At 31.1% G+C, this 26,333-nt stretch overlaps 3 protein-coding genes across 5 annotated transcripts in view; 1 reads left to right on the forward strand and 2 right to left on the reverse strand.

Annotated features, from left to right (window-relative positions):
• Positions 1-990: 990 nt before the first annotated feature.
• LOC111418876 (ribosomal protein S11) lies at positions 991-2,256 on the reverse strand. 2 transcript variants are annotated; one of them, XM_023051579.2, is made up of 4 exons: positions 2,184-2,256; positions 1,660-1,773; positions 1,221-1,426; positions 991-1,160 (listed from the first exon to the last, which is right to left on the reverse strand). In XM_023051579.2, the coding sequence occupies exons 1-4, from the start codon at positions 2,193-2,195 to the stop codon at positions 1,037-1,039; spliced, it is 456 nt and encodes a 151-aa protein (XP_022907347.1). In that variant the 5' UTR covers positions 2,196-2,256; the 3' UTR covers positions 991-1,036. The 2 variants fall into 2 exon arrangements, with proteins under 2 accessions (XP_022907347.1, XP_022907346.1); XM_023051578.2 differs by lacking the exon at positions 1,660-1,773 and adding an exon at positions 1,818-1,943 and having other exon boundaries at positions 2,184-2,219.
• A 291-nt stretch (positions 2,257-2,547) lies between these two features.
• On the forward strand, positions 2,548-4,174 carry LOC111418891 (cardiolipin synthase). The gene is made up of 6 exons (XM_023051595.2): positions 2,548-2,750; positions 2,813-3,222; positions 3,282-3,419; positions 3,472-3,687; positions 3,741-3,901; positions 3,962-4,174. The coding sequence occupies exons 2-6, from the start codon at positions 2,827-2,829 to the stop codon at positions 4,059-4,061; spliced, it is 1,011 nt and encodes a 336-aa protein (XP_022907363.1). The 5' UTR covers positions 2,548-2,750; positions 2,813-2,826; the 3' UTR covers positions 4,062-4,174.
• A 1,474-nt stretch (positions 4,175-5,648) lies between these two features.
• The window catches only part of LOC111418908 (Tyrosine-protein kinase Src42A), a 56,684-nt gene continuing 35,999 nt past the window's right edge, over positions 5,649-26,333 (reverse strand). Inside the window, exons 2-7 of one of the 2 annotated variants that reach the window (XM_023051612.2) lie at positions 23,974-25,333; positions 11,627-11,748; positions 11,090-11,253; positions 7,104-7,610; positions 6,884-7,040; positions 5,649-6,827 (exon numbers count right to left, since the gene is read on the reverse strand). In XM_023051612.2, the coding sequence (XP_022907380.1) occupies positions 6,619-6,827; positions 6,884-7,040; positions 7,104-7,610; positions 11,090-11,253; positions 11,627-11,748; positions 23,974-25,307 (2,493 nt within the window). In that variant the 5' untranslated portion in view covers positions 25,308-25,333 and the 3' untranslated portion in view covers positions 5,649-6,618. The remainder of the gene's footprint in view (positions 6,828-6,883; positions 7,041-7,103; positions 7,611-11,089; positions 11,254-11,626; positions 11,749-23,973; positions 25,334-26,333) is intronic. The other variant, XM_023051613.2, reaches the window with a different exon arrangement.

A 26,333-nucleotide genomic window follows, 5' to 3' on the forward strand; every position in this document is an offset into this window, starting at 1 on the left:
TGACGTCGTCAAAAGCAACCATTTTGTCCACTGCTCATTGCCATAATGTTGACCACATCATTTACGCCAGTTCTTCATTTCGTATGTGGTTACACCCAGTATCAACTTTTGGCAGTGGCCACCGTTAATATTAAAGTTTCGGAGCCGCATGTCATAACCGGAAGCACGCATTGATTAAAAGACTTTCTTTTGAAATACAGTGTGTTAATTAATTATCGTGCCCGACGTCAACATTGCAAGTATGCAACCAATATCACAGTATTGGTATTGCAATACGCAAATCACGTATTATAAAATAAATACTGTGATATTGGTTGCATACTTGCAATCATGACGTCGGGTACAATAATTAATTAACACACTGTATATAGGAAGGAGTTTCCTGTAGGCTGCCCCTGCAAGTTTGATCCTTTTGGTTTTTTTTTTGATTATCCTTCGATACAAGAACCTCATAACCAAGATATACATAGCTGTCAACTCTCTCAATCTTATTATCCCTAATGTTGATGTTAGAGCTGCGAACAAGATTTGTTGTCATAAATTTTGATTTCTCCACGCTGATATTTAGTCGTTCAGCATTGGTTTTCTATCTTAGTTTACTATTTGCCATCAATTTTATGCCTTTTTGGGTTCAATCCAATTGTTTAAATGCGCTCTCCAGGACTGTGATGAATTTGGGTTCAACATTGTATCGCAATTCAGTACTTTCATGCAATTTTACCGTCATTGTAGCATTCTTGTACTGCTTGCAAAACTGCCATCAACTCAACTTCAATTTTATAAATACCTAGCTTGGGTAAATACCCCCAGATATATACGCAAGAAACTTTCCCTTGAAAATAAACACCATGGTAGGTATTTAATAACAATGCTTAATAGATAGGATTTTGTAAACTGATCAAATAAAATATTAAATTTGATTTAATTACAAAACAAGCATAAATAAGAACTTGAATGTGGTCTAAAATGAAATATTAAACACAAAAGAAATTATCTTTTTTTAAATCTTTTTTATTATTACAAACAAAAAATCATCTTAGAACTTTCTGAAACTCTTCTTAGAGCCTTGTCCTTTTGTCACTTTCAATACATTAAATCTGACGGTTTTTGACAAAGGTCTACATTCTCCAATTGTGACAACATCTCCAATTTCAACATCCCTGAAACAATAAAAAAAATAACAAATAAGCCAGGAATGATTATATTAAAGATTTTTGTACCTGAAGCAAGGTGAGAGATGCACAGACATATTACGATGTCTCTTTTCAAAACGATTGTACTTCCTAATGTAATGCAAGTAATCTCTTCTGATTACAATGGTGCGTTGCATTTTCATTTTTTGCACAACACCAGTCAGGATACGGCCACGAATGCTTACATTTCCAGTGAATGGGCATTTTTTGTCAATGTAAGATCCTTCAATGGCCTATTTAGATATAAAACAAATTAATAAGAATACATCTTTAGTTATAATAAGCAATGTTAAACAATCTAAGCTAAACTAAAAGCTGTTAAAAATATTACAAAGCAAAATTATTAGCACAAATCAAAATGTTAGTCTCACAACATATACCACCACCACCATTTAATATTAATAGTCCCATAATCCAGCAGACATCCACCCAATTTTGGCTGTAAAAATAAAAATGTTATACAAACCTCTCTTGGTGTTTTAAAACCTAGACCAACACTCCTATGGTGTCTCAACGCTTTTTTGCCGGCATTCTTACGATTAACGAAGATCGAGGCTTGTTTTTGGAAAGCTTTCTCTGTCTACGCAAACAAAAATGCAATTTAGAACACTTTACTAAACTAACCTCACGGGGCGTTTTGAAACCGAGTCCGACCTCGCGGTGATAGCGCATCGATTTACGGCGCTTACCACCGAGGCCCTTCTTACGGTTTAAGAATATCGTCGGCTGACGCTGGAACGATCTCTCATTCTGTAAAAGTCGGCGAATTTGTTAGAATTGAAAAAAAAAACTAACCTAAACACCACGTGTTTTTATCAAAGAATTGTTTCTACATGATTTCTTTTTAATACGAAGGACTATAGACGAATTATTGTAATAATATTTATGGGAAAACATCTTGCAATTGAAAAGAAGTAGTTTTATATTAATATTTTGAGTGAAACCAGATAAAATATCGAAATAAATAGGAAAAATTTTAGTGAGACTTACTTGATCCGCCATCTTGACAACGCAAAAGAACGTTTTTGAATGAAGTGAAATTAGATGTGGTTACAAAAAAGTGACATATGATTTTAGGCGCGAAATTTAAAATAAATAAGTAAAATATTCAATATTTATTGAAATAAAAATAAACAAATTCAATTTCTTCATTTAATTTGTTATTGAATGTTAAAAATCTGACTATACTAACTTATAATTGTATAAAAATTAATGTATTCCAAATTTGTTATATACTTCATATATATCTCTATAAACAAGGATATAACTTAAGTATATATATATTTACTAAGATATAAGATAAACTTGTTATTTATTTATTTATTTTCGTGTAATTCAAGTAAATAATACAGTTGTATATCGTTAAATTGATAAGTAATAGCAAAAATCTGTTTCGACACGTGATATAGATTTTGACATAAAAAAAGGTCTATTTTTAATGGTGCTCAAAAAAGAATTAATCCTTGATTGAACCTCTTTCTAAATCCGAGTTTGCACCTTCAATAAGTTCCATAAATTCATCGATTTATGTCAATTTTCATCATGCGGCCTTTTGAGGTTAGGTGTCAAAATATGTATAACAAAAATCCTTATTTTTATTATTTACAATTAATTTTCAGCGTTAAATAACACCATGTCTTCACCAAGCAACCTCATTTTTACAACTCGAAGGTTGCTGACTCGCAGTAACGTCCGTTATTGTTTTAACACAACATTGTGCTATAAAGACCACTGCCACATTATACTTGGGAAATGCAAACAACAATTTAGGACTCATTATCCCCTTTATATTCAGAGATATTTTAAGGATGCTAAAAATAAATTGCGTGGTTTTAGTACCGCTTCTGATAAAGATTTCTTAAGTAGACAACGCACCAAAGTAACCAATGAGTTTAAAACTTACATCGAACAGAACAAGGAGAGGCTAAGAGATACTGAACAAAGACTTAAAGAGAGGGGTACGATTATTTTACAAGATATTAAAGAAACTAAGGATAAAGTTAGAGGAAAAGTGGAAGAAATTATTGAGGTTTAAAATGTGATTTACACAGGATTGTAAGGAGTTATAAGATTTCTTTTTAATTGCAGAAAGAAAATATTTATACTATACCAAATTTTTTATGTGTGGCTAGAATAGCTATGTCTCCTTATTTAGGAATGTTAATTGTTCAAAGTCATTTTGATTATGCATTAGCGGTGTTGGGAATTGCTGCAATAACTGATTTAGTATGTTTTAGTAGAATTGCAACAAAAAATAACTCAACTATTTCTTTTGTAGTTAGATGGTTGGATTGCAAGAACATGGGAAGGGCAATCTTCCAAAATGGGAAGTTTTTTAGATCCTATGGCAGATAAAGTTTTGATTGGAACCTTATTTTTAACATTAACTTATGCGGACCTTATACCTATTGCATTAACTACTTTAATTATTGGACGTGATGTTCTATTGATTGTAGCCGGTTTTGTTATCAGATATCATTCATTACCCCCTCCGGTAAATTGATTTATTTTACACAAAAATGTTTTAAATATTTACAAATTTTATAGCGCACTCTTAGCAGATATTTTGATGTAACTCATGCTACAGCTCAATTAGCCCCAACCTTCATCAGCAAAGTTAATACTGCCGTGCAATTGATTTTAGTTGGATCTACAATAGCAGCTCCTATTTTTGAATATATTAATCACCCTTTGCTTCAATCTTTATGGTAATTATGGTCATTACTTCTTTTTGGATTAATATTGTGCTTAAACCTTTGTTTATTTAGGTACATAACGGGAGGTACAACAATTGCTGCTGGAATTAGCTATGTTATTTCAAAAAATACCTATCGTTTTATTAAAAACACTAATAACATCAAAAAATAAATTAAACAGGAATTGAGACTGGAAGTTTTATACAATTTAGCCTAAGTTTAATGATAAGTTTATATAGAAAGTGTATATTACAGTTTATAGAAATAAATTTTTAATGTGCATAATCTTAGGTGTTTGTAGTAACTTTATTTTAACTATTTCATGTACTGCTTCTTCATATACTTTTTCTGGGCGCGTACAAAATTGTTAACGCTGTTGGAACCACAGAATAACTTATTCTGTGACTGTATATAGCATGGTAGTCGCCACACAAACGCATTCTTAGATAATTCCGCTGTTTTGTAACATTACAGCAATTATTCCAACAATCCTAAAGTGATAAAACGAACTGATTTTAGATTAGTTTGCCTGGATTCAAGATCTATTTAACACTGGTACTACATCTGAATTTACTGTTGCAGACGAAGAGTATCTTGTTGAATACTATACTTTGACCACAACTATTATTGAAATTGATTGCATAAATTTATTTTTTTAAATAATTTTTTGAATAAAGTTTAAACGTCAATGTGACACAAATTCAATGTTACCAACTGTAACCAACGTCATAACAATTTGTCAAAATTAAATATCAATTTTATTATTTTTATTATTTAATTAACTAATTCATGCTTAAATCATACGAAAAAGGGAATTGGTTTACGTTTTTTTAATGTCAAACCTTTGGAAAGTCCTAAAAAAATCAAATTTCATTGACGTTTCTTGAAATTTTGACGTTTCAAATAATTTGAAATCAAATATATTTCCAAAATCTCTGAAAATTTTATAGAAATCTGAAATATATCTTGGAAATCCTCAAGAAAAGCATGGAAATTTATCGACAGCCTTGTGGAAATTCCTGAGAATAGCCCAGAAAACTTAGAATATCTCAAATCTTATGAAAATGGAAAATTTTTGAAAATTATCTGGAAATGTTTAGGAACACTGCGAGAGTCCTTGATAGAACGGTTACATCTCAAATAAATCTCACATAACCCGCACAAACTTGAGAAGTCTTCAAAGAACGGAAGGAAACGAATGGAAATAGACTGCAAAATTGGATGAATCTCCAGGAAATTGTAGAAAATTTCGATTTCGAAAACACAAGACCTAAAACTAGAACCATTCGGGTTTAGCTGTCTTGAGAGAAGTGCAGCTAAATGCGAATGTCTGTAGTTCTAGGTCTTGTGGTAGTTCTAGTTTTAATTGTTATTTTGCGTTAGATTGTGGTATATTTTTATTGAACGAAAAGTAGAACTAACACTAGACCTAGAACCAGAAACATTCGGGTTTAGCCATGCGTTTCTTAAGACGGCCGAAAATTCAGGGTTATCATAAGGACGTTACCTTTTTCCAAGCAAAACTTTTGCTTTGCAAAACTACCCAGTGCCTGTACTATTAAGCTATGTTGAATTTTATGTGGGACAGTGGAAGTGCATAGTAGTTTTGTAACTATTCAATTCCACGACTTGACAAGTGTGCAATGATTTGCATGGTTTTTTTAGAATTATAAAACCATACCCCATAAATAATTAAAATTTTTCAACTTTTTTTTTAGATTATTTGTATATGATAAGGTTGAAATAAAAATAAACAAAACAAACTTGATAAATTTATATTTACTTGCTAAAAACTATGTGTATAATACAAAAAATATTTGTATAAACAATGTATCGTTAATAAATTTGATGAAATGTTTAAATATAACACGTAGACAAAAAAATACTGTCTAAAAAAAGTATTGTTTCTATCTAGATACATAAATAGAAGTAACTGAGAAATTGAGTTATTAAAAATAATCCGTAGAATTAAAAGAGAAAGAATTTGTAGAAAGAAAATAGTGAAGTGAATTAAAAAAATAAATAAATCCAGGGGAGAGGGCAAATATTTTTCCTTCCTTCTTGCAGGAATGTACAGAATAACTTACAGATAAAGCCAAAAAACGCATTGCTATTGTACGTGACACAAAACATTTTTGTGCGTGATTGCATTCTTTTTAAGATGAACGTTTTCCTCGTTTCTTTTTAATTTGAATGTATGATATTAAGTTGTTAAACGCCAAATGATCACTTACAATTATTGATAATGACAGGATTGGAATCACATTTACTTTTTTTTAATTTATCAATTCCAAATACAAATATTAAATATTTTTATGAACACTTTTTTTATTACTTTTACTTTTAAAAAAATCAAAAAAACATCATAGACTTTCAGCCTCAAAATGAAAAAAAAATACATCCATCCATACATTTCTAGTTTTTGTGTGTACATCTTAATTTTTTTTTAATTAATTTTGGAATCGTAAAAAATCGAGGGCAGTTTTTTTGTAGATTAATATTATGCTTTTTAACAAATTTCATTATTTTTTTAATTGTTTAGGATAAAATTAATTAAAGAAATAATTTTAATACGATATTTGTTGTCGCTCGAAGAAATAAAAAAAATAATAAGAGGGCGTATCTATAGTTTTCAAGTATAGATTGGCCACCACCCCCGCCCGCTATTAGTGGTAATGCAAGTCAATTGAATTGCGTAACCAATCTGCTGCGGGGGGGTGGACGTGACCTCAGTAACTTGACGCTTCTTTATATTCAGAACCCTCAAGCGTAAAGAAATCTTCCAACTTCCATTGTAAAGTTTCAAACGTTGGCCTTTTCATTGGATCTCTATGCCAACATTCCAACATTATTTCATATAATGATGATGGACAATTTGGTGGTGATGGCATTCTGTAACCATGTTCTACTTGGTGAAGTACTTCAGCATTTGTCATACCTAGAAAAAAATTAAAAATTAATATGACTTTAATTTTATATTGTGCTTTTATTTACCTGGATATGGTATTCGTCCAAATGTTACCAATTCCGTTAATAAAATACCAAATGACCATACATCAGATTTAATCGAGAATTTACTGTAATTAGCCGCTTCTGGCGCGGTCCATTTTATTGGGAATCGAGCTCCTACTCTTGCTTCATATTCATCTTCCTAAAATAAATAAAAACAAATCATTTTTAGTATTAAAGTAATTAATTAAGTAATCGTAATCACCTTAATTAATCTAGCTAAACCAAAATCGGCAATTTTAACAACATTACTCTCCGCAACGAGTACATTTCTTGCAGCTAAATCCCTATGGATATAATTTTGGGATTCCAAATAGGCCATACCGGCTGCGATCTGCGCCGCCATATCAATTAGTTGTGCCAATTTGAGCATTTTCCCTTTACCCTGCAGATATTCCAATAACGACCCATTTTTCATTAATTCCGTAATGATGTAAATCGGTTCTTCCATTGTACAAACGGCATAAAGTTGAATGAGTTTCTGGTGCCTGAGTTTTTTCATGATCTGAGCTTCTGCTAAGAAATCTTTCGGATCCATCGTTCCTGGTTTTAATGTTTTTATTGCAACGGGTGTTGTATTGTTCCATTGGCCCTCCCATACTTCTCCAAATTGACCGTGACCTAATTTTCTTACGAATTTTAATGAGGAACGATCGATTTCCCATTGATCTCGCGTACGATGGGATAATCCTTCCGGTTGAGGTTTTTCAACCTGAAAAGATCAATTTTGATTAAATTTAAATTTAACGTTTTCAATTTTATTTCATTAGATACTCTATAATACACTTTTAATCTTTTTGATAAAATCTTAGTCAATGAAGAGGATTATTTTTTCTCGTTAAATTTAAAACATGATTTAATATTAGTTGACATGTTTTTCACATTAAAGTAGCATTGTTATTAAATTGGGCCGATAAAGGCATCATTATTGTTTTGAACTTTTTTTTTTTGGCTCAATGATAATGCCATCTTTTTTTCTAGATTTATTAATGTTAAATAAATAATAATCTAAAACTTCATATTAACTTTGTCGATATTGTGTCAAGTTGTTAATTTCTAATCTATTCTGAGACATTCCAGACTTGACATTCGCAATGTTGCCGATTTATCGTTTTTCTGATATTATGAGCCGCATTTGACGTATTCAGAAAGGTAAAATAAATAAAACTCTCAGTGTAAACTAGATATGAAGTAATTAAACCTAGCATGCTGTAATTTAGATATTATCAGAAGTTTAAAGAGTTCTCCTAAGTACAGTGATTCACAAAAATCTTCATATTATTGTCTAAAAATTCTCTATTTTGCTTTTATATAACACTATCACAATCTTGAAAAATTATTTTTTTTAAAGATTATGAGTCCCAAGTAGATAAGAGGGACCCGGTGTTATTGTAGAGGTTGATGATCTTATCAAGGTTTCTATTTTGAAAAAATGGTGTTAATGAATGTATTAGAAGGAATTATTGATAAAGTTGTGGAACCCTTATTAGACGAATCAGTATTAATTCTGATAGCGATACCAGCACAGCTGAGAATTCGGACGATGATAATTTGATACACGGTAACAGATTCAATTACTGATTTAAGACGATTACCGTGAATAAATATTAAAAAAGTTAGCATATAGTTATACGATTTTGGGTGCAATTCTAGTTTAACTCTTTTTGGTGCACCTTGAGTAACGTTAAAATGCTAGAGTAATTGGCGAATACACACGGATACTCCGAAACTACAGGAGACTGGTCCTGCTGACGACCAACTGGTAAAAGATATTGGATAATGTATATGAATATGCCAATTGAACATTGAGGGCATTAGCAGATCCAAGTATCAATTAAATAAATCGTTAAATGAGAATGCTGTGGACTTTCTCCTTATACAATAACCACACTTGGAAAATCAGCCGCTAATATTTGATGTTAAAGAGAGGGGTTCGTTCAGGTTTAACATTTGTCACAATGAACGACTCCGGTCAACCAGTCCAAACACCAGCATCCTCAACGACTTATCCTAAAGCCAACTTAAGTAGACTAATTTTTGTCCAATTGGGTATCCAAACCCCAATAATAAGGTCCTTTTTCAGGCCTCGATGGAATTTTGCAAAAGATAACTGGCAGGGCTTCGAAAGATACCTTGGCAAACGCTTAATATGAGCTTGTTATTTCATCTGCCAAAAGACACATCTCCAGAGGCTCCCACAAGGACCATGTATCTTTATGGAATATTGACAGCGAAAGAAAATATCAGGAATATCTAATCTAGTTACTTTTTCAATACCAACCTAACTTTTCCCCCAAGTTTAGGTTGGCACCCCACCCTATACTTATAACACTGGAGCGTGACATCACAGAGGGACCACAGGGACCATCTTCCGCTGCAGAACTCTCGTTTTTACATTACTATAGTGATAAAGTCAAAATAGGTGAAGAACTATTCCTCATTTTGGATACTGTACAGCTGTAGAGGTAAATAGTTCCAAACAAAAGAAAATATGGCTGTTAAAGGCTCAAGCAGAAAGATGAAAGAAACTAAGATGAGCCCCATTTTCTGCCAACCAAGTAGCAAACCATACTGTACTAGCATCAAGAGCTCCCAAAGATAACCAGACGTATTAAGAAGGAGTTGAATCCCGGAATCATGAAAGATCCGGCTTCTCGAAATACTTCACATGTGATGAGGTTTCCAGCGCAGTCCAACCGATGAAAGTTAACAAAGCTGGAGGATTTTACGCTGATATTCTCAAAAACGATCTTATACTAAAGGAATTTAAGAAGATAAATATCATCTCCATCCTGAAACCGAGGAAGCCGTCGCACGTGCCTGGTAGCGACCGACCCATTGCTCTACTAAGTGCCTGCTATAAAAGACCATAATACAAAATGAAAATTTAAGGAATCTACAACCACCTGTCAATCCAGTGGTTGTAAAACCTGCTATGGTTATTAACTATAATACAGGAATAACACTTTGGGAAAAACGTATATCGACCAAATGACAGTATACTTTCCATACTTGTGACACCTTGTCAAAGAATGATTAAAAAGCTGTCTGCCATTTGATAACTGCTATAAATAATAGTGATATTTTGAGAGAAAATTGTTGATGAATCGTTATTATATAAAAACGAGTACTCCTCATTTTCAAGTAAGTCCTTACCAGTAAAAGACAACTTAAATTAATAGAGCTTGAGACACATCGTGACTATCGGGGAATCCTCAGGATTTAATTAAAGCATTGCCGTGAGTCTCCGTGAGTGGATATCGTCGTGATTTATGTTAAGTATTTAGTTTAAATATTAAATTTACTTCAAAATAAAAGTTGACATTTATAACTTGAAGTCGTAGTAATTGTGCTTATTAAAATTTCTTAATTTCTAAATATATTCCAATTATATGAATAGATGTTGAGTTTATATATACAACTCCTGTATATAGATATTCCATCTAAATACCTCCTTAAGACGTTTCTTATATATACTATGAGCAGTATCAATCTCTATTTATTGGTATTTGTTGTACCCAACTATTAAATTGTGCTTATTACTAAAGATTAGTGTATTTACATGAATTATTATACAAACAAAATTGAATTATTCTAAAAAAAATGTGACTGACTGTATTTATAATATTTACTCTTAACTTTCCTTTGAATTTCTATCACTAAATTAACTATTTTTTTTGGGATTAAGGTGTCTACATGCTTTGTGACATAAAAACAGTAGTAATATTAAGAAGTAATATTAACAATAACAGTCAATCATGCAGGAAGATGCGCTAATGTATAATCTATTTGGTTGTTATACACAAAAAAAAATCTTTTGAACCTATAATTAATGAAAAAATTTGAAATGTACAGCTATTCGTTTATTTATGCAAAAAAATAACTAATGATAGCCGGTATAAATAGATAACGAGTGCTGAACGTTTAAAAACGAAAACTACCATACCTCTAAACTCAATGGGTTCTGCATGTAATAAGAAAAGAATTCAAAAAGAAATCAATTTCTCTTTCTAATCCTGTTAATTTTAAGATATTTCTTTAAAATGAACTTGTTATAGCCAATAGCACTTGGTGTAAAAAATGGTGATTAACTTCACCAATTAGGTGATTTTGTTTAATTTTTTTTATCGACGAATTTAGATTATATACCCAATAAATAAATTTAAAAAAAATATATTTTTTATGATTTACCTGAACACAAGGTTTACAAAGATTGACACAAAGTCCATCTGGATCCTTTGTGTAATGTTCGACAAGCTCTGGCAGTGTTCTAAATGTTGTTCTTCGGGCTATAAAAAATCCACCTTCGTCCAATTGTCTAATTCTGTAATGTTTTACAGTGTCGCCATCTCTCACTGTAAAAATTAAAATTTAATAAGTTTAATAAGTCACAAATTTCCATTAAAACAAATTTTTTATTATAAGTTACGTAATTGTTTTGTAACCTCGAATACAACGACGAAAATAGCAATTTCATTCATACATAAGACGAATAAAGTACGTAATTAATTCGAAAGAACTTGCATCCGTGACAGGAAGAGACAAAAACGCAACAACAAGATTTGCAATTTGCATGCGATGATTTGCCCCACCTGGCAGAGCTCTTTCGACGCGATCAAATACCGGGCAAGGACGTTCTCGGTTACAAAGTTACCACAAGTTGACCTTTCTGGTATTTCCTGCGAGCCCGTCGAAAGAACTCATTTTATTTTCTTTTAGATAACTTACCCGACAACGAATAGTCGTTGTGCCGGCTTTCGGAATCTCGTATCAGGAAAGCTCCGTGCTCGTTCTCTGGCAATAAAAGCTTTTTCTCAGCTTCGATACGTTTAATTTTTCGAAAATACCATCTAAAAAATAGAAATTAAAAAAATTATTTATGGTTTTATAGACAATGTAATCAAAGTATTTAAAGTAAACAAAACACTCTAATTTAAGTATAATTTTGAAATAAAATAAAAATAGAAATTTGCTTTACGACCTAAATTTTTTTTAAGAAAACAACGTGTTAACAAAAAAGGAAACATTCTTTCGCGTTTCGAATGGTTTTTCCTAAAATTTTTGGCGACATCACCGTCGTGTTGTTAAGATGAGTGAAAGTAGCCACAAAGAGGAAGAATGCTACGGGTGTTCAAATTCTTTTTAATTTTTTTTTTTGGAGAAGAATAATGAAGCGCGACGAATTCGAAAAAACCGTTAAGAATTTTTGGAGTCTGCAGGAAACAAAACGGTGAAGACGATTACGCAAAATAACCAAGTAGGGATAACGAGAAAAAGATGATTAAAATGTTATTTGAAACCGCTGTTGTTGTTCGAACGAGTTTACAGTTACCTTTTCTTTCTTCGATCTGATTATTATTTGTTTTTGTTCAAAATCAATTCTCGAAGATTCTGAGGCACCGGTGAAAGAGGTTATCCATTTTTCTTGTTGTTGACGTACTTTCTATTTTGTGGGTTAACGAAGTTTCCGGAATGATTTTCAGAAACTGTTCTTTTACGAAAAATGGTTTATAACTTTCTTCTTTTTTTTTGGTTTAAAAAACCGTACAAAAATTTGAATGTTATAATTTATTCATAAAAATAGATTTATTTAAATTAAACAATACCTACTTGTGGTATCGCGTCTTTTATGATGAATAAAAATAGAAAATAAAAGTGAAATTGAGTAGAGAATAGGATGTCGCTAAAGTGTTAAAACATAACAAAACATTTTTGAATTATTTTCTGCCATATTTAAAAATATATAAAAGGATTATTTATTGCTATATTTATTTATTACAAATATTAACAATGCTTGTATAATACATCAAATGTGGTGATCTCGGTGACACTTTAATTCGCCCTTCTCTAATACACCGATTGAAATAATTCATTTAACACGTTCAGTGCGTATGACTCTGATAGGAGTCATGTGCGTCTTTTTTTATAATTTATCAAAAAAACCTCGCCGCTCGAACGTGTTAAATACTCTTGAAGAGATGCGGAAACGTACGGTGAAAAGCTATCTTATTAGAAAAATAAGCTCTGTTGGAACTGAGTTGGGTCAGTATTATCGAGCAAAAAGTAAAGCGTTCACACATGGACAACGGTCTTTATTCTCTTTGAAAACTATTACCATTGGTGTGGATCGGTACATCTTACAGCTTTTTTTAGTACTAATTATCTGTATGGCGAGAAATAGAATACTTTCGTTCCTTCAACAGTTTGGGTTCACATTCAGCTGTAGCAGTGCTGGAGTTTGCGTCATTTGAAAATAAGTTCTGAATGTGTCGAGCGATCTTCATGAAGTCACATGAACATTAACTGCTTGGATTATCCAACTACTCCGGGTCTGATGAAGCACAACCACGGGGAACTTCAGCTCGAAGTGGAAATAGTGTCGACGTCGCGTTTTTACCTGGGATCTTGAACGTGACTTATCTTGTAGGGGTTAGATTGTATTGGTTTCTGATACTTGGAATCATTTTGAGACATCAGCAAGTTGTAACAGCAGTTTGGTGTTTTTTTTATTCTATTGGCTATGCTTTAAATGCAGTCTTGAGCTTATTAAAAAATTCTTAAGTACACTAAACCAATATTAAATTTGCTTTAAAATGCTTCTTATTTCGTCCCTATATCTCACTTAGTTCTTGAGATACGATCTTTTAAAAGTCTACTCTTTAAATCCAATACAATTCCAGATACGGAGTTGGATTTAAAAACTCATAACATCCGTGTTTATGAAATGCAAGAAAATATTTTTGGCACACTAAATCTATATTAAATTTGCTTTAAAATGTTGTTTATATCACTTTGATATCTCAATTCGTTCTTAAGATACGATTAATTTAGTTTCTCGTCTAAATATCCATAACAATGAAAGGTGTAGAAATGGTTTTAAAAAATCATAACATCCGAGTTTATGGATAATAAGAAATTATTTATGGTTAAAAGCTATGTTAAATTTGCTTCAAAATGCTGGTTATTTTATCCCTATATCTTACTTCGTTCTTGAGATATGATCTTTTAAAACGACTGGTCATCATCAATCATAACATCCGAGTTTATGGATAATAAGAAATTATATTTGTTTAAACTTTAAACGTCTTTCTCAAAACTACATTTTTCCAATCTATGCGCATGATGTCCCTCACATTTTTAAACTTATTTTCAAAATTTTTTTGTTTGTATCATCTTACTTTAGGATATGAAGTTGTGCATGTTACAATTTTTTGTAAAATAGGCACCATTTCGTCAAAAATGAATATTTTTTTAAAAATTCTACGTAGTTCCCCAGTTTTTGAGTTTAGAAAAGTAATCGTACTCGAAATTTGATTATTCGATTTCTGGTCTAGGAGAAATCCTGCAGAAAAATTCACCCTGCACGATTTGCAAGCCTAACATTGCAAACATCTAGCGTGTGCAATTTTAATAACTGTTAATAAATAAAATACGTTTTTGAAAATAGAAAAGCTGCTTATTAACTGCCTACGACCCGTTTTTAGAAAACTTTTTTCCAAGAAAGGTGGCATACCCTTTTAATGTCAGCTATTTATTGATTGACGGATCAACACAAGTCCAAAAGCACCTTTTAGAAAGAAACCTATCACACTTAAGACTTATGCTGGAAAAAACCAAATAGGTAGCAATAAATGTAAAATATGTGCAGATTTGAATGTAGTGGTTTTAATTATAGGAACCCAGCGTATTTTTAGCGTATTTTTTTTAAATAACTAGACGCTTTTCTTTATGAAATCTGACGTGATGTGACTATTTATCATTATTACATGCTGTAATTTGTGAGTATAATTATTTTTCATGAATCATTACCTCCTACATCTTCAATTCTGATTAATACACCTCATATATCAAGTTAATCTTATTCAATAAATCGTAGTATAAATTTAAAAAGAAGAATTTTTTTATTAATAGGAAGTGTTAAAAGAACTTGCTCTTATATCAATAAATAACTAAAGCATTTTTAAAATCCTAATTCTCAATATTTACCAAATAAATTAATCTAATTTAAACAAGAAAACTTATTTATTTATTTACAAAACGCGTATTGTCAATGTATGTTTACATTATTTACAATGTCATTGAGCATTGTAAAAACATGATTTCAACACACGCGCACCCACAATTAATTTGCAACACTAATTAGGGATTATCGTTTGTATTGTGAAACAGATTCCATTCATTACGAATTGATAAAATTAATCGTTAGAAACAAAAACTTTCAATAAACAATTTTACCATTAAAAAGAACAATTGAAATATTTGTGAGACTTCCACTTATGATATAAATATTACGGATTTATTTATAGCGAAAGAAATTATAACGGATACTTGACTATTCATTTATTTTAACCCGAATGATATAACGCGATATTTATTGTATAGGAACAAGACGATGAAAAGAAATCAATATATACGAATAAATTAATTAAAAAAATCACTTGTAAACGATGTATTGTAATCGTTGAAGATCAACATTTGGTATTTCAACGAACTCCTCTTCTTCGTATCCGCTATCATTGCAACTATCGACACTGTACAGTTTTGGTCTTCGAAACATAGAGTACATTATAGTTTTGAATGGATAAAATCGCGGTGGAACATATCAGTACACACAACACTACTAGATGTCATTTTTGAGACGACTAGGATGCGACAATGCCGTCAATTTCATCGTTGTTGTATCACTTATGATCGACAAGTTTAAAATTTGTGTTAAGATTAGATAAAATCCAGATGGAATCAAATACAAATTGATTTTGAATTAAAAAAAATCACCAAAGGATGCATAATAATAAAATTATCAATAAATTTTAAGCTAATAATTTACAAGTAGAAAATGTTTATCATAAATTTGAGGTTGGTATGTACTTTTTGGTTATAAATTAACAAAATGTATAGATAATGAAATAAATAACAGGATTAATTTAAACATTACAAAATAAAATTGTTATTGTTATTCAAGTTTAATAACCAATAAAAAGGTGCAATTTTTAATTATTTATGCTAAAAGTTTTCCTTTGAAATGAATCATTTGAAGGTCGTTCAATACAACACCAAACCAGGTGATGTGAATAATATTTCTATTTTAACATTCTTCTTTCTCTATACACATTTCTATTGTTCCACTTTTAACATTATTACTCTTCTTATATCGAGTCATCGTATTAAACAAAGATCCGACCCTGAACGAACACTGTGTGGTAATAGATTAATAACAACAAAAAGAAAAAAAACGTTACGCAAAGTTTCCTTAGCCCCGATTGTCAAAACGCAGCAATGAGATTACTTTGAGGCGTGTTGGAGTGTCTCAATACATTCATACAATACGTTCGTTTAATATTGAATGAAATTTATTTATTTTTTTTGAACATGTTTTGAGTTTATTTTTTTTTTAGACTATTTTTTTTGGGATTTTGATGACGTAGATAAAAGTTGAACAGAAATGTGACTCTCCCCGACCTAGTAATCTAATACGTCACATCGTCCTTGAAGACTTGAACCGCCGAATACCTAACGGTTGTGAATTGTGAATAATCTCAATCTCCGTTGTAATAATAACGGTGAAGATATTAGTTCGTGATCTTTATCTGAACTTATAGGAAAAACAAAAAAAAACAATAGACAAACAAACATTTTTGCAAAAAATAAATATGGGAATGAGACAGATTTAGATTACAAAAATGAATTACTGTTTTATTTTAATGCAGTAATACAGCCACGTTAAGCCTTTAAGGTAGGTGCAAATAGAGAGAACTGTAATGGAAGTGCGAATAGCTGAAAAAGTGTGGAGGAGGAAGTGTGCAGGAAGTGAAGAATACGGCAAGGAATAGACGTAGTTTTAGAAGATGGAACAACACCTCAACGCTGTGATAGCATCTAGGGGAAATGATAAAGAAGAGGAAAAGAAGAGTCACCCAGAAACTCACGTGTCTTACTACAATGATCTAAATGTAATAAGATTTACAAGAAAATCTTATAAGAGGAGTAACCAGTTCTAGCAACTTTTAACCACTAATAGTCGAAGTGATGTAATCTCCTACATTCCCCGAACTATTTCTCTATTTTTATTACCATAATATTGTTTTTAATCAATGCCTAGCCTGCTCTTAAAGTGAATAGTGCCCTACTTTTATAATGTGACTGGTATTTTTTAAACATGGATTAATCTTATTCCATCATCGAGTACCAGTTCTTGCTAGGACCAACCTAAGAAGGAATTGAGTATATTAGTGAAATGAAGCTTCCAGTTTCAATTTTGCAACCGGGAAAAGTGAAAAAATATTGACAAGAATATTATTCGTACGAACTTTAATTCGTAATTATTTCTGATAATATGGGGGAGAATAATATGATGGGAAAAGGAATCAACAACAGTGTTTCATTAAAAGTTGATGTGAGTTTTGTTTTGTGAGCAGTGATAACTCCCTTGGTAAAGTGGACACATTGACAAGCTCCTGCATTTCCTACTAGTAGGTATGAAAGATATTTTATGTATTTTTTAGATCTATTAAAAAATCTGCAATAATTTAAGTTACAATCTATCGGAAATCCGCAATTAAGATTAAATAACACATGTGTTAGAAAAGAAAGTATGAATACCAACACAATATATTGTGTGTTGATTCATTTATATTAGCCAAAAACTTTTTTCGTAACTTATATCACTTTGGTTTTTTTGTTTCAAAACTAGTAGCAATAGAATTAAAAAGAAACCTTCTCAGAATCTCAGAATCTCATTTTCATTAACTTATTTATACCTATTGGGGTTTCCCTCAACTATTTTGTAAACCTCTTTTCCCACTTATAAATAATAATCAATTATAAAAGAGAAATTGTAAAGTGGTTAGTCATCGATAGATATTGAATCCTTTAAAAATAAAAGCACTTAAAAGAAGTGTTACAATCACTTAACACTTTCATCTTTCAATATCTTCTCATTCGTTTATTATTTTTATTTATTTTGTGGTATGTTGTGATTCATTAAAAAGTAATATTATGTTAAAAAACTATAACCACAAAACAAATCATTGCGACTTCTTGAAATCATTTATGATAAAACAATATGAAATTTTAATGGTGTTACACATTGGTGGTCAATGCTACGTGTTTTCAATATATATAATCTCAACAAGGCAAGGAGCAATAAAAGACAACTCAATAATAATAACAAATAAAAAAAGAGTTCGATTGTGTTTCGAACATTAGCGAATCATCAACGGTGTTTAAATACTAATTGAAAATGCGTCTCGCAAAAAGAATATTAATAAGGAAGGTCGACTACTTAGTAAAAACTAAATCGTCGTCATCATCATCACAGTAACAAATACACCGTACACTCCCACACAAACACGTTCGATTCTTATTTTTTATTTAAACAGGTAGATATCAATCTTGAAATATTACGTGTTCAAAGTCATCTGACGTCTGAATAGCACTGGGTCAACGGAGTCATGTCGCGTTTTCAAGAAGTTACGTAAAGAGATATTACGGTGTGGGATGATGACGACGACGAGATCTTGTTGTAATGTCGTTAACGAGTGGGAAGAAGAAAGAAATAAGGAAAGAAAATAAAATAAATAAAATTGTTCAAGTTATTGACCGGGCGCAAGGTTTCAAAATAAACGCAATCATATAGTTTTAAAAGGTCGTTGGGTATTGCCAGAAAATCAGGATTTAAAATCATGTTTGTAAATTCCTTTATAATTTTAAGGACAAGAAGTTGTTGGGTATTTTTATTTAACTGGTTCAATTAAGAAATACTAATAAAGGTTAACACTATTTTTCCATTAATCTTCATTTAATCTTCAAATCGTTTTATTTTGTGAGTCATTTATAAGGGAATTTTGAGATCGGACATTCGCATTTATCTCAATAAATGAGATAATAGATCGATCAAAATCCGTAAGTATTTGAAATAGAGCATTTCCACATCTGATTGAGAAACCTTTCACTAGTTATGATCGATTTAGTCTAAATTAATTTTGTTTGTTGGAGGCTAAACTTTTGGGTGTACATACAACGACTTATCTAATTGTGGGCTAAGTTCGCATAGGTCATAAATACTAATGAGAGTTCGATTAAGGTCTTATTTTCTAATAAATGTGTATGACACAAGTTTGTACGGGTCTACGGAAAGTATTCGTGGTGAATTCCCAAAGGACAACATCTTATTATGTATGCGATGTTTGCCTCGAGCTTTGAGGAAACAATAATAAGAAATGATTGTCTTCGACGCAATTGTGTGGACGCGCCAAGGACCGGATTTCGCTATAAATCGGAAGTAATTTTGCAATGTCAATAATGTTTTGGTTATTTTTGTTTTGTGGTTGCGAAAAAAAACAATCAATTTCCGCGTTCATATTTTTTTTAATGTCGCACCGAATTTTCGAGATTGTTTGTAATAAAATTGTTTGTTTACTTTACAAATCAATTAAATATGTGTTAATGATTCTTAATTACCCAATAAAATATTATCACCATCACTTTGTATTTTATTGTTAATTAAAGTCAATTAATTCTTATCGATCGTTTATGTTTGTCGCCAATTTGCTAATTATGACGTAGCCAGACTTAAATATCACGTTATTAGAACCTTTTATGGGGTTGATGGCAGCTTTAAACTTTCAAATCAAATTTAACACTTAGAGATATCATGTTCTAATTTAAGCGAAAAATTTTCCTATACGGAATATTTGAAAAGAATTATTTAACCTTTTTTCGACCTATTACCAAATGAAATTATACAATATTATTTAATTACAAAAAAAAAGTTCGAAGTCGAAGATTCTTATGTCATTCATTTACATCAATCATCAGCTCAATTTTTCTATCCATATTTGATTTATACCACATTAGAAAAATAAACGATTCAAAAAATTTTAGTCTATGTTTTAACATGAACATAATAGATCGAAAATTGTCATCGTATCATCGTCTGCATTGTCAATTGATGAGCAATTCTTGGAATAAAGACAATGCAAAATTGCCAACAAGGTATGCATACTAAAAAAACTCTTGGGCACTTAAAATGTTTAAAAACGTGCTCGATGCAAAAAAAGTAATTCCACGAGTACTGCCTGAACATCATCATAGTCCAGATTGCGTCTGATTAAACGTAACGTCATCTAATTATAGCTTTCCTCGTATAAGAACACCGATATAGAGAGAACGGTATACGTGGACTGGGTCTTGTATAGTTAATTACACCTAATGTTTGACGTTTCCTGTACCAACCGCGACAACGACGGTTAATCACGAAGCTATATTATCATCATCATATTGCGTTTGGCGACGAGTAATAATAAGAAAAAAATGAGAAAAGTTGTAAAACAAAACAAAACAATATCAACTTATATGTAATATTAAATGACATTAAACTGTTAAACTCAGCATAATATACCTTTTATGTATTGCTTATGTGTTTATTACCGTTATTTACCATCCATTACTGGCCATTGTGATCCCAAATAACAAATAAGAAGAATTTGGAGCGGATATATTACGTGATCTTGGAAGAGGGGTTCCGATATTATGATATCATATAGCATCGGATAAATAAACTTGAAGACTTGAATACATAAACTCGATTTCCCCACCAATAGTTTGCACGTCATCGCTACGGCACAAGGTTGATTTACTGACTAAAAATTTATGAGTTGCAAATTTAATAATAGTAATTAATTTCTAGGTTCTAATGAAAGATTTAATTGATTAATATAACATAATGTTTACGTGTCAAACAGTAATTATTCATCATTCAATAAATCTCTTCGAAATTTAACATCATATCATTAATATCGGTACTTTGAAGGGCGTAATTTAGCTTTAGATAATGCCGAAATGGAATAATCCAGCTAAGCACTTAACCCTTAAATTGAAATCGACTATTAATGAAGAGCAAGGTAATGAAGATTCTTTAATTCCTGTAAATGCAAAAACAAGATTTATAATTCTATTTTTTGTAATAACCTGATTTTATTACATCACTTTGCTAATACATATATAGAATATACAAGAAAGAAGAACATGTATTTCTGAAGAATATGTTGACTAATTTTAATTTGAATCATAAAACCTCAATTTTTTACAATGATACACCATTTTCAGGGTCTATACTTATAGACTATATCATTTAATAATGAATATTTTAATCTAATTGAAAATGTTTGGGTATTACAAAGAATAATTACAATCTAGATATTGGAAGAAATGGATTAAAATTATTAAAAATTACAACGATTTCCCAGATAATATGAAAGAATTCCATAGGTCATGCCGAGAAAATATTTCAAGACTATTGGTATCGAGAGAATGGGATTGAACGAGGTGAGACCTCGTTCTTATCGTTGAAACAGGTGAATATAGCAACAATGATGAATTTGAAAAAGATTATTTTTTATTATTGGCAATGACATTGACAATGATATTTTCAATTTTATTAGATTTCACAGTTTAGACAATAAGCAGCTTAACGAAGACGTTGGCGCGATTTTGAGTTAGAGACACAAGTCATAATCTTATAATATTAATAAGTGTATTGATACTTTGAGCAAGATTATATCCAACTCTAGCAATGGATGTTCTGCTTTGCCTATCTCTTTTGCATGTGCATATAGAGAAAGTCGCTAGAAGTACCATTTACAGATATAAGCAATATGCTCAAAACTGTTCCGATATGTCCTACCAATGGGCTGCGAAAGATACTATAAGCACTGATATTGTGGTATCAAAGCTGTCAGATTTGACGGAATCACTATCAATATAACAATTGGACCGCATTATACATCACTTGACTAAGCGACATTTTATCGTTTTTAGAGATTTTCATGATGTCTGGTAGATAAAGGTGTAACTTGTTTTAGAAAAAATGCAGAATACCGAAAGACCTAAAATACCATTTGTTTTAAAGGATAAAGCTAAGCGCGAATCACGTTATACGATTTCAAGTCCGATTGGTACGTAGCGCTGGTTACCATAAAATATTACTATGTTGTATATTTTTATTGAACTAAAACTAGAACGAGAATTAGAAATATTCGGGTTTAGTCGTGAAAAAAACTTTCAGTTGTCAATGTCAACTTTAATTTTATTATATTCGTAATTTTCATAAAATAATCTTTAAAGTGAGTCCACACATGACGCATTTCTCTCAAAAAAACCAAAAAGTTCGAACTTTCAACTATTAATTTTGACATAATTGTCATCTTCATAAAAAATCATTTAAAATAAGTCCAAACTCAACACATTTAACTTTGACATTAATAGAGATACAATCACTTCCGGTTTGAAACGTCAACGTCAATATTGACATATTTGTTATCTTCATTAAAAAACCTTTAAAATGAGTCCAAAGATGACGCACTTATCTCAAAAAACAAAAAAGTTAGAATAAAAAACATTAAACCCGAAGTTAGCAACAATGAAGGTAGCAATTTAATTTTTAAATATTAATACCAACCTTAATTTTAGATTTTTTTTATTATATTTTTGTGACATTTTATAAAAATTGAGAATATGTCAAAATAACATTGACATTTCAAATCGGAAGTTGCTTATATCTCGAGTAATATTGATTGCATATTTTTAATGAAGATTACAAATCGGTCAAAATTGAGGTTGACATTTTAAACCTGAAGTTAGTTATCACATAATAGAAGTTTTATAACTGAAGTTAACCTAGTGGTAGTCACTTTTCAGCACTTTCTTTTTATTTTTAACGTGTTTTTTGGGTCATTTCATATTGATTAAAAAAAAATTGTCGATTTTTAAGCCACATGATGATTCTTAAATTTTTCCCAAATTTATTAATATTTCTTTTGTTAAAAAAGAGCGTTCTTAAATTTTAAGTTAAGTGAAACCAGTTGAAAAGTACAAAATGAAACTTTAGATAATTTTCTTCAAAAATTTTTACACTAAACATCATTTTTACTCTACTATTTGTGATTAAATTTATACCACGACTTACAAAAACACCCTGTATAATCGTAAACCGACTGATCAAGCGGATTCTGTGCTTGTGATGGCTGTCAACAGTGTTCTGTGATAAAAATAGATAGGCACCAAACAATTTTCAATAGTTTGAGCCTGTCTATTCTGAGAAGTCATACTTTTAAAGAGAGGAGAAACCAAAAATCCCATTTTTCTCAACATTGTTCATTTGTCGCTTAGTCAAGTGATGCATAACGCGGTCCAATTAAAACTAGAACTAAGACTAGACCTAGAACTAGAAACATTCGGATTTAGCCCTACGTCTCTTAAGACGGCTAAACCCAAATAATATAATTAAGTAAACCCAAGTTAAACCCAAGTAGATATTACTTCCATAAAAATATACGTCAATCTAGCGCTGAATAACAATTAAAACTACAACTAACACTAGACCTAGAACTAGAAAGTTTCGGGTTTAGCCGTACATCTTCAGACGTGTTAGTGTTAGTTCTAGTTTTACACTAGCACTGTTACTATGTAGAACTAACACTAAGTATAGCTAGTCTGAAAACGCACGGCTAAACAGTGATTAATGCTCGATACCAGATTGTACTACCTGAACGGTAGTCCTTGATCGAAAATAAAAATTCTCTGCTGCATTAATTAACTATAATTACTTTACCCAAATATATCTAATGTACTCTAAGACACTTATAAAAATAAATAAAAATTTTTGCTGTAAGTTGGCATTAGTAGTCCAATACAAATGATTGAAGGTGCTAAATAATTAATTATTCGATTTGTTAATTAGTAGTTTCGCGAATTTTCCGACCTTACGCACACGCACGTTTTTTAAATACTAGATGCAAAAGGTTACAACAACAATGTCGAAGTTGTAAAATTTGTTATTGACATGCAGAGCGACAGTTTTTATACCCTCCTTGACTTACTAAGGAATTGCCTATCAAAATAATCGCAAGAAAAAACTTTTAACTCGATAATAATTGGGTGTTATTTAAGTTTCATTTGGAATATAACCAATGATATTACAAAAACAACTTATTAAAAAGGTTGATGTGTTATAAACAAGGTGATAAATAAATTTAGTCCAAGAACCTTGACAAATTCAAATATAAATGTTTACTTACGGTTTATTACTGATGTCTGAGTATGATTCAGATCCGGAACTTAATTTTCTTGTGTTTCTTGCCCAAGCCTCCCGTTGCTTCTTTAATCGTTTCTCTAATTTTTTCGATTCCAAATGTCTTTTAAGTATTTTTGTCCAATGCGCAGAAAAAGTATTCATCACATTTCCCTCACTTTCCGTGCTACTATTCGAAGTTACACTATTTTTCCTACACTTTATGACATTTGTCACCGAATTTCTTCGCGTTTCTGAAGCGGATGGCGACGAAGCTAAACTATTTCGACCGCTTTCCTCAGTCGTTGAAATAATACTTGATTTTCGACTCTCAAAACCTGAAGATGTCGTCGAACAAAACGACGATTTCTCATCAGATCTCATCGTCATCGTTTCAAAAAATGTATTCCTTCGATTACCGAAAGAAGGTAGACTGCATCGTCGTTTATTTTGAAAATGATGACGATTTTGTTGTTTTAACCAACGTAATACGTGTTCGTTTCGATCGTTTTCGATTGTTTCGTCTAAATTGAATTTAAGATCGTGACAATTTTCGTAAAGCTTTTCATTTCGATGACAGTAGCCAAGTTTTCTTGTTCGAACTGGTCGTGGATTTATTTCAATTTCTTGGTGATCAATTTCGGCGGCTTCGACCGCCGATAATAGCTCATCATCAAGACAATCTTTGCTATACTTTGAGTATTTTTTAAGTAATCTTAATGCGATTTCATCACTTTGCGTTGAAATTTTTCTGTTTATCGTATCTTTATTATTATCTTGTTGTTGTTGATGATGTTCTTCAGTCTCAGTAAATAAATTATTAATAAATACATTTTTATCTACACTATCACTCGTATTCTCTTCTGATTTCTCAAATTTAAGCATTAAAACTTGAGAATTGTTTCCTTCACTATGTTCTAAATCAGTCTTACCATTAAGAATTTGGATTAATCCGTTTTCTTGGACCACCAAATCCTGCCATCTATCACCACCACCATTAATAATACCGTTTTCTTTTTGTTGTTTTTGTATTATCATATTTTCGTTAATTATTTCTTGGTTATTTAAAGTGTTTAGCACTAGTTGTGATAAACATTCTTCAATTTTGTTTGAACCGTCCAATTTTTTTTGATGTTGTAATAATTGTTCTTTTTGTTGTTCGGTAATTTCTTTAAAACTATTATCTTGAAGTACTAGATGTTTATTTGCGACTCGTCTCAAAAAATCGGAAACTGCCACCCAATGGGCTTGTGTTAACACGCCATGGAGTCTTATTGAAGATAATTGAAGCGGGATCCATTGGTCGTCTTTGTAACACCAAACGACTCCAGAAGTTACCATTTTTCCTCTTCATTAGATTAACAATTCTAAACCCAAACGAGAAAATAAAAAGTAACCGATTTAACAAGTCTTTGCTCGAAAGAACCTCGCGCTCAACTGTTTTAATTTAAACAAACGTTTCGAGTGCCAAGTATTGTTTTTGGTATCGACAATGAGTCATAATCGTTCGTGCATATAAAAAATGATTGATTCAAGTTCGATTTACGTCGAAAAAAACAGAGTTAACAGTAACGAAATGTTTTTCGAGATAACTTTCGAATATCAAGAATTTCTATTGAAGGAAATAATAATTAGTGGGATATTTAGTTGAAATTTATCGATGGTATTTTTCTCCGAATACTTTCGGTATGATTCTACGAAGAAATTTACATAAAAATTGTTGTTAATTCCGAGAAGTTACGAATATATGCTAAATTGTGAGAAATTTTTGGGAGATAAAATTCGGAGAAATTTTAATTGTTTAAGAAGTATGCACATCGAACATTTTGAAACATTATTAATTCAAAAAAAAATTAAATAATAAAAATAGAGAATTATATTCGAAATTCATTTTACTAGTATTTGTAAATGATTAAGAGAGATAATATATAAAGCTTTTTTGTACTTTCAAAATTGGTCTTTAATTAAATAAAAAACATGAGCCTTACTAGTTTCGGATAATAGCCATCTTAAGAGACTAGTTTTAGTGATGCAAAAGTCTACAAAAGTTCAGTGTTAGTATAAAACTTGAACTAACACTAGATCTAGAATTAGAAACATTCGGATTTAGCCGTACGTCTATTAAGAGCGCTAAACCCGAATGATTCTAGTTCTAGGTATAGTGTTAGTTCTAGTTTTACACTTACACTGTCACTAGAACTACCATTAGACCTAGAACTAGAAACATTTGAGTTTAGCCGAACGTCTCTTAAGACGGCTAAACCCGAATGATTCTAGTTCTTGCTGTAGCGTTGCATAACAATTAAAACCAGAACTAACACTAGATCTAAAACTAGAACGTTTCTCTACATAGTAACAGTGCCAGTG

Source organism: Onthophagus taurus, chromosome 7 (genome assembly GCF_036711975.1).
Source record: "Onthophagus taurus isolate NC chromosome 7, IU_Otau_3.0, whole genome shotgun sequence".
NCBI lineage: Eukaryota > Metazoa > Arthropoda > Insecta > Coleoptera > Scarabaeidae > Onthophagus > Onthophagus taurus.